Below are 13778 nucleotides of genomic sequence, written 5' to 3' on the forward strand. Positions count from 1 at the left end.
GAACCGCCCTTGCCCCGCCCCGCCCCGCGTGGGCCCCGCCCCGCGCCGGCCCGCCCGAGCAGCCTTCTGGCAGGATGGCCCGCTACGTGGACGTGCGTGTGTCTGGTTTCGAAGCTTTCAACCAGGCTGTAGAGCAGCACAAGGGCAAGACCATTTTCGCCTACTTTACGGGTTCTAAGAACGCCGAAGGGAAAAGCTGGTGCCCGGACTGCGAGCTGGGTGAGGCGGGGGCTGGGGGGTTGCCGCTAGCCTAAGGGGCTGGTAAACTGAGGCCACAACCGCCGCGTCAGGTCTAGAAAGACAGGAAGGAGTCCGGGACCCAGAGATCCCCGGAGGGATCCGAACCAGCATCTCGACCTCCTTTCCTACCGTGTATCCTTCATTCCCGCTATGAAGCTCTTACCCGCCGCCCCACCAGGAACTTCTGCTTTTTAACCACTCAACCATTCACTCCAGCTCGGACTCAATCTAGTCCCAGGACTTTTTTCTCTTCCCCCATGATTAGTGTCTCGTGGTAGATAGATGTAAGTCGGTCCTCTTGTAACAAGCCTGCACGTGTTTGGGCCCTCCTTTGGGGAGCTTTGGGCGGGCTGGGCCCTTCCTCAAGTCTGAGACCAGGAGAGAGCTCCTGACTTAGGCTGACCTTCTCACTTCAGGTTAAAGTTTGATTCCCTACCGAGATTAGGAGGGAGTGCCTATCTGTAGTTGATGTGTAATCCTTTTTTCTTTTTTAAAGCTGAACCAGTTGTTCTGGAGGGCCTGAAGCACATTGGTGAAGGATGTGTGTTCATCTACTGCCAAGTAGGAGAAAAACCTTAGTAAGTGGCTATTAGTACATTTCACAGACATGCAGCCTGAGGGGGCTCTGAAATCAGTTTAGGTATAATGTAGTCATTTAACGTGAGACAACAAGGAGTTATTAAAATCCAAATTATAAAATGCAAAATTTCAGCCACGTGTTTTTAGTAAAGGTAATTTATGGGACCTGGTGTCACATTCAGAACTTAAGTTTTCTTTGCATTTATTCTTTATCCCTATTCCACTTTTAATGAAAGCTTTGCATGGCAAAAATTGTCTAGTCCTCAAAGTTTTTTTAAATGTTTACAAGAACAGTAATTGTTACGAGACTAAATTCAGCAAATAAACCAATGAAACGTCTTTCATCATTTTCTTTTTGGAATAGTTGGAAAGATCCAAATAACGACTTCAGAAAACAGTTGAAAGTAACTGCAGTGCCAACACTACTGAAATATGGAAAAGTGAGTATTTTCCTGAGCTGTTTGGGGGCTGTAATTGTTTGTATCCGCTATCAAAAATTGTCGTGACTGTGGGTTACTTTTCCAGCAGAATGACATTCCACTGGCCTGTGTGCACTCGGACCTCACAACCTCCCTCCTTTGCTGTCCATCCCGATAGCTAATGCCAATAGATAGGAGGATCTTTTCTTTTCTAAAATGCCATCTTAAAAACAGCATAACTTGTTAAGCAGTCTGCACAGAAATTAATGAACTCTTAAGCCTTTCAATCATTAGCATCAGATTTTCATTTCATGCATATTCTGATGGAAAGTAAAGTTCAGTCATGCCCTGGAATTCTTGAGATTTGAGGGGAAAGGAATGGCACTGGACATGCTGTGTCTTGTTTTGTGTAGAACAGCCTGGTATCTTAGGTTCAAGTCTCATGAGCCAAGTATTTTAATGATTCACCTTGAGGTGGGTATTTTAAACAATTTCCTAAAACTTGTTGCAACCAGTCAGTATTTTGTCAATGGCAATTTTGTGCTCAAAGAGGTGTGTCATTTACAGAAGAATACAATTCACTCTGTACAGTTTGCAGTGTATTGAAATTTGACTGTTCTCTCTTACAGCCTCAAAAACTGGTAGAATCTGAGTGTCTTCAGGCCAGCCTCGTGGAGATGATATTCTCTGAAGATTAGATTTGAGGAATTGGATCTTGATTTTTAACTTGGCTTTAGAAATGGGGTGCTTGTTATATGTCTAAACAAGTGTACTATTAAAATGCTCTTGAGGCAGGGGTGGGGATTTCGGGCGTAAATGATGAAGGCAGGAGGGGGAGGGAGCACAAGAACAGACAGTGACTGCACACCTCATGTCAAAGGCGATTTATCCAAGGGAGGGTGCGGGGACGCTCGAATACTGACGTGGCAATAACTGTCCAATGCCCCTTGACATGATTGAACGATAAAAATATTGAATTGTGTAATATATAAATTATGTGCAATAAAATTGTTGAATAAATAAAATGCTCATGTAACCCTCCATCTGCAATATAAGGGTGTCTTTAAGATATGGATAAAGTTAAGTCTTCAGGAGTTGAGACTAGTATTCGAAGTGAGACCACCACCTAAAAACCCTTAATATTACAAAAGGGGGGGCAGCTTCCCGTCAGTGAAGAAACAAGGATCTCTTTTCCTTAAATTTCATGCATTTGCAAATCAACCGATATTCAATACCAAAACTCCTTCTTTGACTTTTGAACAGGATTTAATCACTGCAGGAAGACAGAACTTCTAAAGCAGCCTCTGCTGAGTCTGGGCAGTCTGCTTTGCTTCTGTCTGACCAGGCTTGCATGAGGTGACAGCAGAGAGGGACCGTGCAGACAGACCCAATGGTGTCAGGAGCGCCAGTTCTTTTAAGTCAACCACAAGGATTCTACCACTTACTAGCTGTGTACCCTGAGACAAGCTACTTTTTAACCTCCACTTCCTTTCTATAAACTAGGATCATTCTGAAATTAGGATCCTGAAAAATCCAAAGCAAACGCACTGCTATTGAATTGATTCTCACGACCCTATAGGACAGATTAGAACTGCCCCAGTGGGTTCCCATGACTACCTTTACCGAAACAGAAAGCCTGGTCTTTCTCCCGAGCAGCAGCTGGTGGTTATGAACTGTTGACATTGCAGTTAGTAGTCTAACACATAACCACTATGCCACCCATTTTTTAATTCAAAAGTAAGAACAACCTAAGGCAGCACTTCATGTCTGGTCTGTGGCAACTGCCAAACAAACGTTAGCTTTCCCGAATGAGCGCACGTACTTGATTGAGGCTCCCCGTCTTTGTTCTAGGCTAAGGTCGAAAGTCCACTTAGTGTTCTCCCTGCCCCCGCTAGGTCAGCAGTATGCCGGTGGCTCTTCCTTCAAGCTGCCTTGCAAAGAAGTGGTAATATAGATGTGTATCACTGTATAAACACTAAGATTTTTACCCAGTTCCTGCTGGACAATTCTAAGAGGTCACTGACAGCATCCTTCCAGTCATTGTAGAGACGAGGCTCCCAAGAGACTGACCAGCCAGCCCTAAGTGCCACTGTTAAATGCATCTAAGGTTTCCATTCATTCAACTGACTGTTAAAGTTAGTGAAAACTTAACAAGGACAGGGAACAAGGTGGAACGACTATGGTCACACAAACATCTTATTAACAATAAAAAGTCAGGATTTAAATATAAATAGCACACTAAAGGAGTCAGGGGCCACAACAATAAAGGTGAAGAGGAAGAGTCTGTGTCTGCCTTCACTGTACAAAGAAACAGGTGATACACAAGTCTGAAGAGCCTGCTCTCTGTCCACGGCTCATTTTCCTGACGCATTGTTTTGCTGTTGCTGCTCTGCCAGGGCTTGCTGCAGACGCATCCGCTTCCGGGAGTAGTGCTGCCAGTGCAGAATCTGTTGCTCGTCAATAAATTTCGCACACTGCGCATTCACCAGCTCCTTACGGAAGTGTTCGTACTGGAGCAGTTCCAGCATGTGTAAACATTGAGGATACCTGGGTTTAAGTTTAGAGGTTAATGACAGCATAACTCAAGTCAGTAACATCAGCCTGTCTCTCTCAAGATGATGGCCCTAAATCGTGGCCTACCATGTCTATGAACATTAACTTGGCACTAGTTCCAGCGCTGCACCACCACCCCCACTCCCCCTTATGCAGCTAGCCATCAAAACGTTAAAATTAAGCAGAAGTTTCCAAAGTGATAAAATGTATATCCACAGAGTAAATAACTTGCCCAAGTTCACACAGTACCATGAACAGAGTGAACATTGGGATTCACATAGTATCATGAACAGAGTGAACACTGGGACTAAATCATGTTCTAACAGTTTCTAAAGTGAGGAACGTGAATGTTGTTAATTTTGCACCCTACTGCCATCAGCAGAGTCCCAATCACAGCGGCCCCATAGAACAGAGGAGAACCGTGCCCGTGGGTTTGACTCATCAGAGGAGCAGTAACAGCTCCATCTTTCTCCCATGAAGTAACTGATGGTTTCAAACTGCTGACCTTTCAGTTAGCAGCTCAATGTGCCACCAGGCTCCTTTATTTCAGCAAGTATGTATTAACTGCTAAGTACTGGGTTTTCCCCCGTGGTAATAAGAAGAGAACTTCTCATTTAAAAGTGAATTCATTTCCAAGAGCTATGTCTATGTACAAATGTTATACTCAAGTCTCCCAGAGGAATGGAGTGCATGGGACCTGTGTACTCTAGGGCTGAGCAAGGAGGTGTACTGTGGATAAAGGGCTAGATTCCCGACTGTCAGAAAAGAAAGGAGGCATCGGGAAAGGGTTTTGAAAGGCTAGACGAAACCTTTGCCATTGGGCTGGAACGAGTAAAACCAGTACGAACGCATGGCTTCGAATATGTACAGAGAGAACTACAAGGATGGTGGTGGTGTGTCCAGCTGTGTCCCTATTTCCTCACTTTGTGTGCCAAGAGGGATAGAAGCAATGACACTGGGACAGTGAGCAATTAAGAACATACATAATCATAAACTGTAAGAAGAGCCCAAGAGGCCATAAAAATTCATTACATGAATAAACAAATCAGGGACAGTGGAATGCTCATCCCAATAAAAGAATCCGGGCTGAGAGGAATAGTCATTAGAAAATAACCACAGTAAACACTGCTTAGGGCAGGAATCTCCCCAAAAGACGCTAACATTAGTAAGCACTCCCTCAAACACTTTAAAAAGGAAAACCAGTAAATTGACAGTGGGAAATTGACAACCAGCACCACAGTGAGGAGTAAGCTTCACATGACTGGTGGTAGGCCAGGAAAAGACAGAGGAACTTCCTTACCATGTCAGCATCTTGAAAGACAAGACATGGAGGAACTCCTTTCGGGGGACTACAGAGCCATGACAACTAAATGTATAAATGTAAAAAGCACCTGGGGCTCAATATTGTGCTTGTTCTAGGACACTAGCGGGACACCTGACAAGGCATGAATTACACCTGTAGATTCAGCGATAGTACTGTGTCAAAGTTAGTGACTCTGATAACTATACTGTGGTTACAGAGGATGTTAACTGCCAGAAAACTGGGTGAAGGGTAATGCATGGCGCAGCTGTCATCCACCAAATAGACTCAACGGAGTCCAGAAGCCACGGCATTTGAAAAATGGCTGCAGGTCGTTACGAAAAACACTCTTGTAGATCAGTGTTTCCCAAAATCGGCAGTACCACCCCTGAGGCTGCTGGAAAAAACCATGGGTGCTGCAGAAGCAAATGCCTACACTTTACCCTGGACTAGGGGCTTTAGCACAAAAGGGTTTAAAGTGCCAGGGAGGCGGTAACATTTTCCTGGAAAGGGGTACGCCAAATTCGTCTGGGAACCTACAATCTAGAGACAAAACTTGGAATTAACAGGTGGAGGCTACATGGTGGTCTATTTTATCACAATATAAGGAAGAGCTTCCTTAAGTATGCCATCTGACTAACAAGAGAATTGGCTGTCCCGAATGAAGTAACTTGTGCTATCTGCCCACTGGACACCTCTAACCAGTGTAAATGAGCATTCTTCAGCACTGTTGCACGTGCGACTGAGCTCGATGGTACCGATGTCTTCTCCCACAACCAAGTCTGCATACATACAGGTTCCATTCAAATAACTTTCTTTAAAAAAGGTTTTCTTTTCATTAATAAATGGTTCATTAACTATGACGAGTCAATAAGAATGCAAAGTCTCAGAGGTACCCTGAGGATACGAGCTATGCGAATTAGTTGTTACTTGATAAGAGATCAAAAACGTGATTTTCTTATTAAAGAATGTCGGAACCATTTTCCTCTCAGATTTGTGGTTTTAAACAAAAAAGACAAAATTTGACTCTTTTATTTTGGTGGGGGCTACTTGGTTTAAACAAAGCAGAGGTATGAGTTCAAGGTTTGTTTTCTGCTAATATGCTTCTTGTGGTTCAAACAACCTTTAAGCAAGTGTCCACTGTACAACCTGGCTAACCAATAATTACTTATGTAAATACAGTCTATGGATATGACGCTTTTTTAAAGCAAAAAAGACAGCAGTAGCAAGACGTAGGTTATTCCCTGCAAGGCCCTCCACAAGGACCCTGCCCTTGCTGTGTTCTTTAGTTCTCATCCCGTGGCTGTATTGCTTCAAGTCACAACGAGGTCAGATCACACTCAGACCTAGCCCACGGAGGGCGGCACTGGAGTTCATTCTGCATATAATGGAATGCCACGGAAAGATTCTAGCAAGAAAGCGATGGATTCTGGTTTACTTTTTTCCCCCCAGAGATCAAGTCCGTTTCTGTACAGGGAAGTTTTGCTTTGTTTGGTTTTGGGGTAGAGAAGGCAACTGAGTGGAAGCAGAGGTAGCCGGGGTAAACAGACCTTTACAATCCCAGTTGGAGATGGGGACACACCGTCTTAAGGGGATGGCAACTTTAAAGAGGTCCAGAGACTCAAATAATGTATCCTCCCCATCCCACCCCAATGTGAAACTAAGAACTCTAGTAAATGTAAGTGTTTTCGGAGGATAATATAGTATGTGCATGAATTTAGTATTGTAAATATTAAACTTACTTTAGATACTTGGCATATTCTGGTTCTTTCCAGTAAAGTAAGTATTTAAGATAATTAACAAAAGCTTTGTCTTTGAAGTAACCTCTTTGGGCAAGAACTGAAAGGCACAAAAACAAAACAAGAATCTGTAGGTCAAATCAATCCTTGGGCCATTAGTTTGTGGCTCCTCATATAAGCAATTTAATCACTTTAACTTTCCCATCACCAACGCGCCAAATTCAAAACAAGCGTCCCAAACCAAACCCATTGCTACCAAGCAAATGCCAATCATAGTGAACCTACCGGACTGAGTAGAACTGGCTCAGCATCTTTACAGGAGCATACAGCACATGAGCAGGTAACTTCATCTGACGAAGGTTGGAATCCCCAGCTTTTTGGACAGCAACCCCAACATTTAACCCAATGTGCCCAGGTCCCCCCATAAACCCCAGCCAGCTCAGTTAAATATCAGTAAAACACAAATTATACTGAGTTATAACGCATAGAAAGGTGCTATGGATTGCAATTCTCTCATAGAGCATTAATATTAGAACTCACTTTTCATTACTATTCATACTCAATTTAAGGAGGTGTTCAACAACTTACAATTAAGGTAATTTGGGTTGGCTAAACACTGCACAAATTCCAACTCCAGCTGAAACCGGAGTCGATTTCCAGCATCATCTAGGACAAAACACATAAAAAAATCATCCAAAATTAAAGTCACTGTATCCTCATAGCAACTTACAGAAAGACAGTGCAGAGAAGCCTGTCGAACACTGATGTATGGGTCTGTATAATCGGTATCTATGATTTCCCTACACAGGCTTTAAAAGAGAATCATCTTTCCTTAGGATTCTAGGAAAACCGGAGCTCTGATTAAGAGGAGTAGGTCAGGAGGAGCCCTGGTGGTGCTGTGGGTTACACGTTGGGCTATAAACCCAGAGGTGCCTGATCAGATGAAAGGCCTGCCCATTTATTCAGAAAAATTGGCCAGTGCAAGCCCTCTGTAGCACTGGTCTACTGCTAAGCACATGGGATTGCCATCAGAGTTGATATGATGGCAAGTGGTTTATGTTTTTCGAACTACTGCCGAAATCAGTCGTTCGAAACTACCGGCTGGAGAAAGCTAAGGCTTTCGATTCCCGTGAAGAGTTACAGCCTCAGAAACTCACTGGGGCAGTTCTGCCCTGTGCTAGAGGGCAGCTTGGGTCAGAATCAGAATGGACCCTTGGCTACGTGAGCCCGAGTTTCTAAGTGCAAGAGAAATCATCCAAGAAAACAGGCCCACACAGGACAGGGGGCCTACCACTTAGGGGCCACTGTGCAGGGCGTTTAAGCAGTAATCGCTGAAGTGGGTTATAAGTAGGTTAAGGAACTGTGCCTAGCCCTATCTTAATGCATGGTAACAATTGTTAAGTGACTAAATCAGGCTAGAACTCAATACCTCCCGCCAATCAATAATCAATAAAACCAGGCCTACTAAACCTACTGCCCTAAGAGTCAAATCCGCAGAGTAGAACTGCTCCCTGGGGTCTTCGGACTGTAACTCTTCACAGGAGGCAGTCTTATCTTTCTCCCGCGGAGCAGCTGGTGGATTTGAACTGCTAACCTAGTGGGGAGCAGCCCAACGGAGCCACCAGGGCTCCTTAGTAACTAGGGCTTAGTTAATACTCAGTGCGCGCTAGTTCACGAAGAAAACCCAAAATGAGGCTAAGGAAAGTGTGAAAGGTCGTGACATAAGTGTATATGTGGTTACTTTCAAAATAGCAGAATGACAAATAAATTTGCCAATATTTCAAACTTGTGCAAGTTTATTTAAAACACAGAAAACTAATCAGGACGGATTGAGAGTCGGCTCTTCTCCTTTATTCTCGCCCACGCCGGTAGGCCTACGGGCTCACTATCGGAGTAGCAAGCGTGATGAAAAAAAACACTGGAGAACGAACGAACCTTTCCGGACACTACAAGAACCACCGTCCCCTTCCCGGTCCGAACTCTAACCGGCCGGGTGTTAACCCTGCAAGGAGCCCAAGCGGAAGCAGGAGATGGTGTCTGGGCCGAGAAGAGTGCTGTCTGCAAAGATTCGAGTCTCGGAACGCTACTTGCCTGTCTCCATGGCGACAGCAGCGGCCATAACCAGGACGAGACACTCAAAAGCCACCACCAACAGCCAGGCACGGCTGGGAAGACCCCGGAAGTCACAGCTTCACCTTCCTGTCCCGGTGCAGGCTGGGACGCACGGGGTGGGCCGAGCCTCACTCCCAGCCACGCCCACCCGGGTCTGGCCCCGCCCCCGCAAGCTCTGGATTGGAGAGGGGGTGGTGCTAGAACCGAGCCCGAGCCCGCCTGCTTGGGCGTCGCGACCGCGAGCGCTGAAGGGGAGGAGCTTGCAGCCCTCACGTGACCTTCTATGACCCTTGTCCTTGGGTCCTGGCTCGCTCGCCTGTGTCAGCCTGCCGTTCTTCCACCACGGCGCCTGCGATGACGTAATAGGATATTGTGACGTAACTCCTGACCCTGCGTCGTAACCCAAAGTCCTGAGCGAGGGTGGCCGAAGTCACCTCGAGGCCTCATTGGCTGTCGACGCCGCTCCAGAATGGCCTCACCCCGTCGGGGAAAGTCCTCTTCGCCCCGAGTGGAAACGATCCGCTGTAAAGAGACTTCGACGGTCCGCGTGGAGACATCGTCTCACCGCGTGGAGACGTCCTCTGTGCAGGTGCGATCGTCGTCGCTGCAGGTGGAGACCTCCCAGCGCCGCAGCGAGGGGCCCTCCAGGAACCCCTCAGGGAAACGGCTCCCCCACGTCCTCGAGGTGACCTCCCGCCACGTGGAAACCTCCTCGGAGTGCGCGGAAACGACCTCCCGCCACGTGCGGACCTCAACTCTGCGTATGGAGACGTCGCTGCACCGCGTGGAGAGCCCAGGCCGCAGGGACAAGCCAGCGACCCGCCAGAACGTGAAAATGGCCCCGTGAAATGGTCCCTGGAGGCCTGGGGATAGCCAGGGAAGAATTATACCTCCAGCTTCTTCCGGCCACTCAGCTGCCTGGTGGCCCGGTTGTCTTTGGCTTCGTGGAAGAAGTCCTTTAAATCACATCTAAGGAAGGGCCCCGCTTGGGCTTTGTGGACTCAGCCAACGGTTCCTGACCACACCATTGCACCTTGGACCATCCATCCTATCTTGGATCCAGTGACGGTTTTAGCTGGAAACTAACCCCAAAAGTTCCCAGGCCAATGTAGCAGTGTCAGTTAGATTGGATGGACAAAGGAGACTGAGCTTCTGAGGCAGGTGAGTTTTGGATTTGATAGCAAGACCTTCACAGCCGCAAGCTGATGGAACAGGGAACCCGAGAGGCAAGGGACAGGTGTCTGACCACAAGCTAATTAATGGGCCTTTGTTTACATTTCCAAATAACAAGCTAATTGTTTTCTTTGTGCTAAATGCTTGTAGATGGCATCCCTGACCACACACTTTTTAATGTAGCTGAAAATGTAGGTCAAGTGTAGTTAAAACTGAAAGATGAAGGGAGCCAACCGGAAAAATCAATAGCCATCCTAGAAAGGCAGTGAGAAGAGGCTCTTGAAGCTTGACCTGAGGCTCGAGGAAGATGAAGGGGAGGTGTGTTCATTGATTACCTGCCCAGTGCTAGGCACTGTTTTAAGCACTGGGCTGAAGCCGGTAAGAAGGCAGACAAGGTCTCTGCTTTCACAGAACTTCCTGCTAGTCCGCGTATCAGCTCCAACTCCTGGCACCCCCATGCACCAGGAACAAGCTGCTTCCCGATCCTTTGCCAACTTCATTCACAAGCTTCTCGTCCAACGCTGTGTCGTCAGACAATGTACTACTGGTCCACAGGGTTGTCACTGGCTAATTATCTGCCGTCCGTCACGCTGCCTGCCTTCATTGTCCGTTTCATCTGGAAGAACCCTACTGAAACCTGCCCACCACAGGTGACATGGTTGGTGTTTTCAATACTGGTGACCCAGCTTCCAGCATGTTACCAACAGACAACCCCCCATGGAGGGACTAACCTGTAGACGTGGTCATGGAGTTTGCACCCCAAGAGTCAGGCAACAAACAACAAGGCAGTGTCCTATTGTTTTAGGCACTCTGAAGGAAACAGATGAGCAGCGTGATAACACAAGGGTAAGAAGGTGATTTAGATGGCTTGACCAAAGCCTTGCTGTGGAGGAAACATTTGATCTGAGATTTGCTTTTAAGATAACCCTAAGTTTACCTTAGAGATGTTGTCTCATGGCAAGCCTCTTGGGCAGGGTAGAACTGCCTGGTGTGTGTTTCCAAGACTGTACCTTTTTATGGAAGTAGAAAGCCTCGTCTTTCTCCTTCGGACAGACTGATGGTTTCAAGCTGCCAGCTCTGTTTAGCAGTTCAATATGTAAACATCAATTCGATGGCAGTGAGTGGTTTAGCATGTACCTTGATGACTAAGTACTCTGCCCCTGTCATGGCTTGTAACTTTGAAAAGAGGCTTTGATTCTCTAGGGAGGTGATACAGATTCCAAGAGAGGCACCTGCCAACCGTACCTAGAGGCAGAATCTTTTATATGGTGGAAAGAGTGAAAGTGTTGGCTGCAGATTGGTAAGTAAGCTGTTGGTTGTTGGTTGAGACAACAGCAGAGTTGGATGGGGACAAGCTTGGAAAGTTTGAGGCACAGAAAGAAGACCATGTGGCCGGAGCTCGGAAAGTGAGGGGAGACCCCAGTAGGTACAAGGTGAGATCACTCCAGGTCGCAAGTACTTGATCATCTAGTCCCTTATAGCCCCTGGTAAGGAGCAAGAGTTTCTTGTAAGGTCAGTAGGAAGGCCGTGGAGGGCTTTTGCACATCCTTTTATTTATTTATTTAAATCATTTTATTAGGACTTCATCCCCCTATCATACAAGTCAGTATTTCAACCACATCAAGAAGATTGTACATTCTTGACCACAGTCCATTTTAGGACATTTTATTTTCCCCATACTCACTGTTATTCATGTGTTTTTCAATTATGGCAAAAATATACACAACAAAACATTCACCGATTCAACAACTTGTACGTGTACAGTTCAGTTCCACTGATGATACTCTTCCTGTTGTACCACCATTATTGTCGTCCCTCTCCAAATTGTTCCACCACCATTAACATGAACTCAGTGCCCCCTAAGGAATTTACGTCTTTAATGATGCATCTTAACTTATTGTGTGTATAGAATTAGATATAGGGCAGCCATCCTCTGGATGGCTCTCAACCAGGGTGAGTTAGTCTCTCGGGAGATATTTGACACTGTCTAGAACATGTTTGTTTGCCTCAGCTGAGGGGGGTTGTTATAAGCATTAGTGGATAGAGGCCAGAAACCCAACCCACGGCCACTGAATCAATTCCAACTCTAAATTGCTCCTGAGAACAATGAATGTGAGCCAGCTGGAGCCCTCTAGTGACTGACGAGCAGGCTTGGGGAGCTTCCAGGAAAGAGATCTGCTTGCTGCTCTTTGAGATCTTCCACTGCAGCCCTCGGTAATTTATGTGATATTTACCACATGGAGACAGATGGTCCCAGTTTACAAGGCTATATGCTAGCTCACCTTGTGAGCTAGAGTGCTTGCTATTGCTGGGCACTGTGCTAAAAGTTGAGGAGCCTTGGTGGCATAGTGGTTCAGAATTGGGCTGTGATCCGCAAGGTCAGCAGTTCAAAACCCCCAGCCTGCTCGTGGGAGACAGGGCTTTCTATTCCCATACAGAGTTATCGTTTCATGGGGTCACTGTGATCTGTCATCGGCTGGATGGCATGAGTTTGTGTGCACATGTTCATTACCCAGGTTATTCATTTAATTCCAGGGGAGTACTCTGGATCCATTGTCAAGGGGATCAGACCAGGAGAAATGTTATGAAACGCCATGCGAGCCTAATGCTTCTGACTCATGAAACTTCTGCTATAAACTAATAATTAGCCCTCGCAATTCTTGTCTTTGGTGAGCTAACTGTGGACATGACATGTAAGCAGGCTTGTAAACCCTAGTTTTAAAAGTTACCCAGCTAATTGTCTCTCTTCTTTGTTCATGTTCCTTTTTGTAACACGCGTGATGTGCGCTTTGCATAACGAAGTAACGCAGAGATGTGTAGCGATTTGTCTTCCTTCTGGTCTATCCCATCCTGGGGACAATTCGCGTCAGTGGCCCGGTATGTATCCCGCCAGACCTCTTCCCGGATCTAACCGCATCCATGTTGTTCTTAGTTGTGCCCTGAAGACTGGCATGGTGGTTGCTTGGATAACACCAACCACCTGGTGGTTCCTAGGTGATTTATTCCGGGCGAAGAACACAGGATCCCGGTAGCTTCTTGTTTTTTGTGATCCTGGTCTCATTATAAGAGTTTTGCCTCGGTCTCATCCTCCTAATTTAGTTTATTCTTGTCTCAACGCTGAAATCTAAAAACGCGGAAAGCATGGGAAAAGACAGCAACATGAAGAAAAAACTCGAGATGTTTGTCATACAGATTGTGTTACATGTCAGATCCCACAGTTTTAAAAGAATCCTGTATGTTAAAGATGCTTGAATCTGTCGTTATTGTGAATGTCTTGCCACACATTATACGTGCGTTAACCTAACCCGTGTGTCACCTTGCTCACATCCTCTTCGTTTAGAGGCTCCAAAGGCTCAAGGATGCTGTTGGGTTGGCGACAGGATGCCTAATACTGAGCATGGCGGGTAGACGATAAAAAGCAACCAGCAGTGCTATCTTTCCAGTGCCAGCCAAGCTTTAAAGGGCCTGGTCCAGTAAGCCTTGACTGCGTTGTGCTGGGTAATAGCTATGGCTTGGCTCCTCTTGTTCCCAACCAGACCAGTGTGAAAAACTAAATGAGTTCAATCTTTCCAAGGAAGGGCTCGGAGCCTCCCTTTCTCCTCAGAATTCACTCATTTGTGTACAAGTCAGGGGTTGGCTTGCAAAAGCTCGCCCTGTACCTCT

The 13778-nt window shown here is 46.2% G+C and overlaps 3 protein-coding genes across 3 annotated transcripts; 2 read left to right on the forward strand and 1 right to left on the reverse strand.

The window, feature by feature from the left end:
- The first annotated feature begins 42 nt into the window (after positions 1-42).
- Positions 43-2279, forward strand: TXNDC17 (thioredoxin domain containing 17). The gene is made up of 4 exons (XM_075561155.1): positions 43-219; positions 737-818; positions 1184-1259; positions 1868-2279. The coding sequence occupies exons 1-4, from the start codon at positions 75-77 to the stop codon at positions 1934-1936; spliced, it is 372 nt and encodes a 123-aa protein (XP_075417270.1). The 5' UTR covers positions 43-74; the 3' UTR covers positions 1937-2279.
- Positions 2280-3416: 1137 nt separating this feature from the next.
- MED31 (mediator complex subunit 31) lies at positions 3417-9038 on the reverse strand. The gene is made up of 4 exons (XM_075561156.1): positions 8922-9038; positions 7419-7496; positions 6834-6930; positions 3417-3785 (listed from the first exon to the last, which is right to left on the reverse strand). The coding sequence occupies exons 1-4, from the start codon at positions 8947-8949 to the stop codon at positions 3593-3595; spliced, it is 396 nt and encodes a 131-aa protein (XP_075417271.1). The 5' UTR covers positions 8950-9038; the 3' UTR covers positions 3417-3592.
- Positions 9039-9220: 182 nt separating this feature from the next.
- Positions 9221-13340, forward strand: C10H17orf100 (chromosome 10 C17orf100 homolog). Its single transcript, XM_075561157.1, has one exon. It carries the CDS (start codon positions 9412-9414, stop codon positions 9787-9789), a length of 378 nt encoding a protein of 125 aa, XP_075417272.1. The 5' UTR covers positions 9221-9411; the 3' UTR covers positions 9790-13340.
- The last annotated feature ends 438 nt before the right edge of the window (positions 13341-13778 follow it).

This window comes from Tenrec ecaudatus, chromosome 10 (genome assembly GCF_050624435.1).
Source record: "Tenrec ecaudatus isolate mTenEca1 chromosome 10, mTenEca1.hap1, whole genome shotgun sequence".
NCBI lineage: Eukaryota > Metazoa > Chordata > Mammalia > Afrosoricida > Tenrecidae > Tenrec > Tenrec ecaudatus.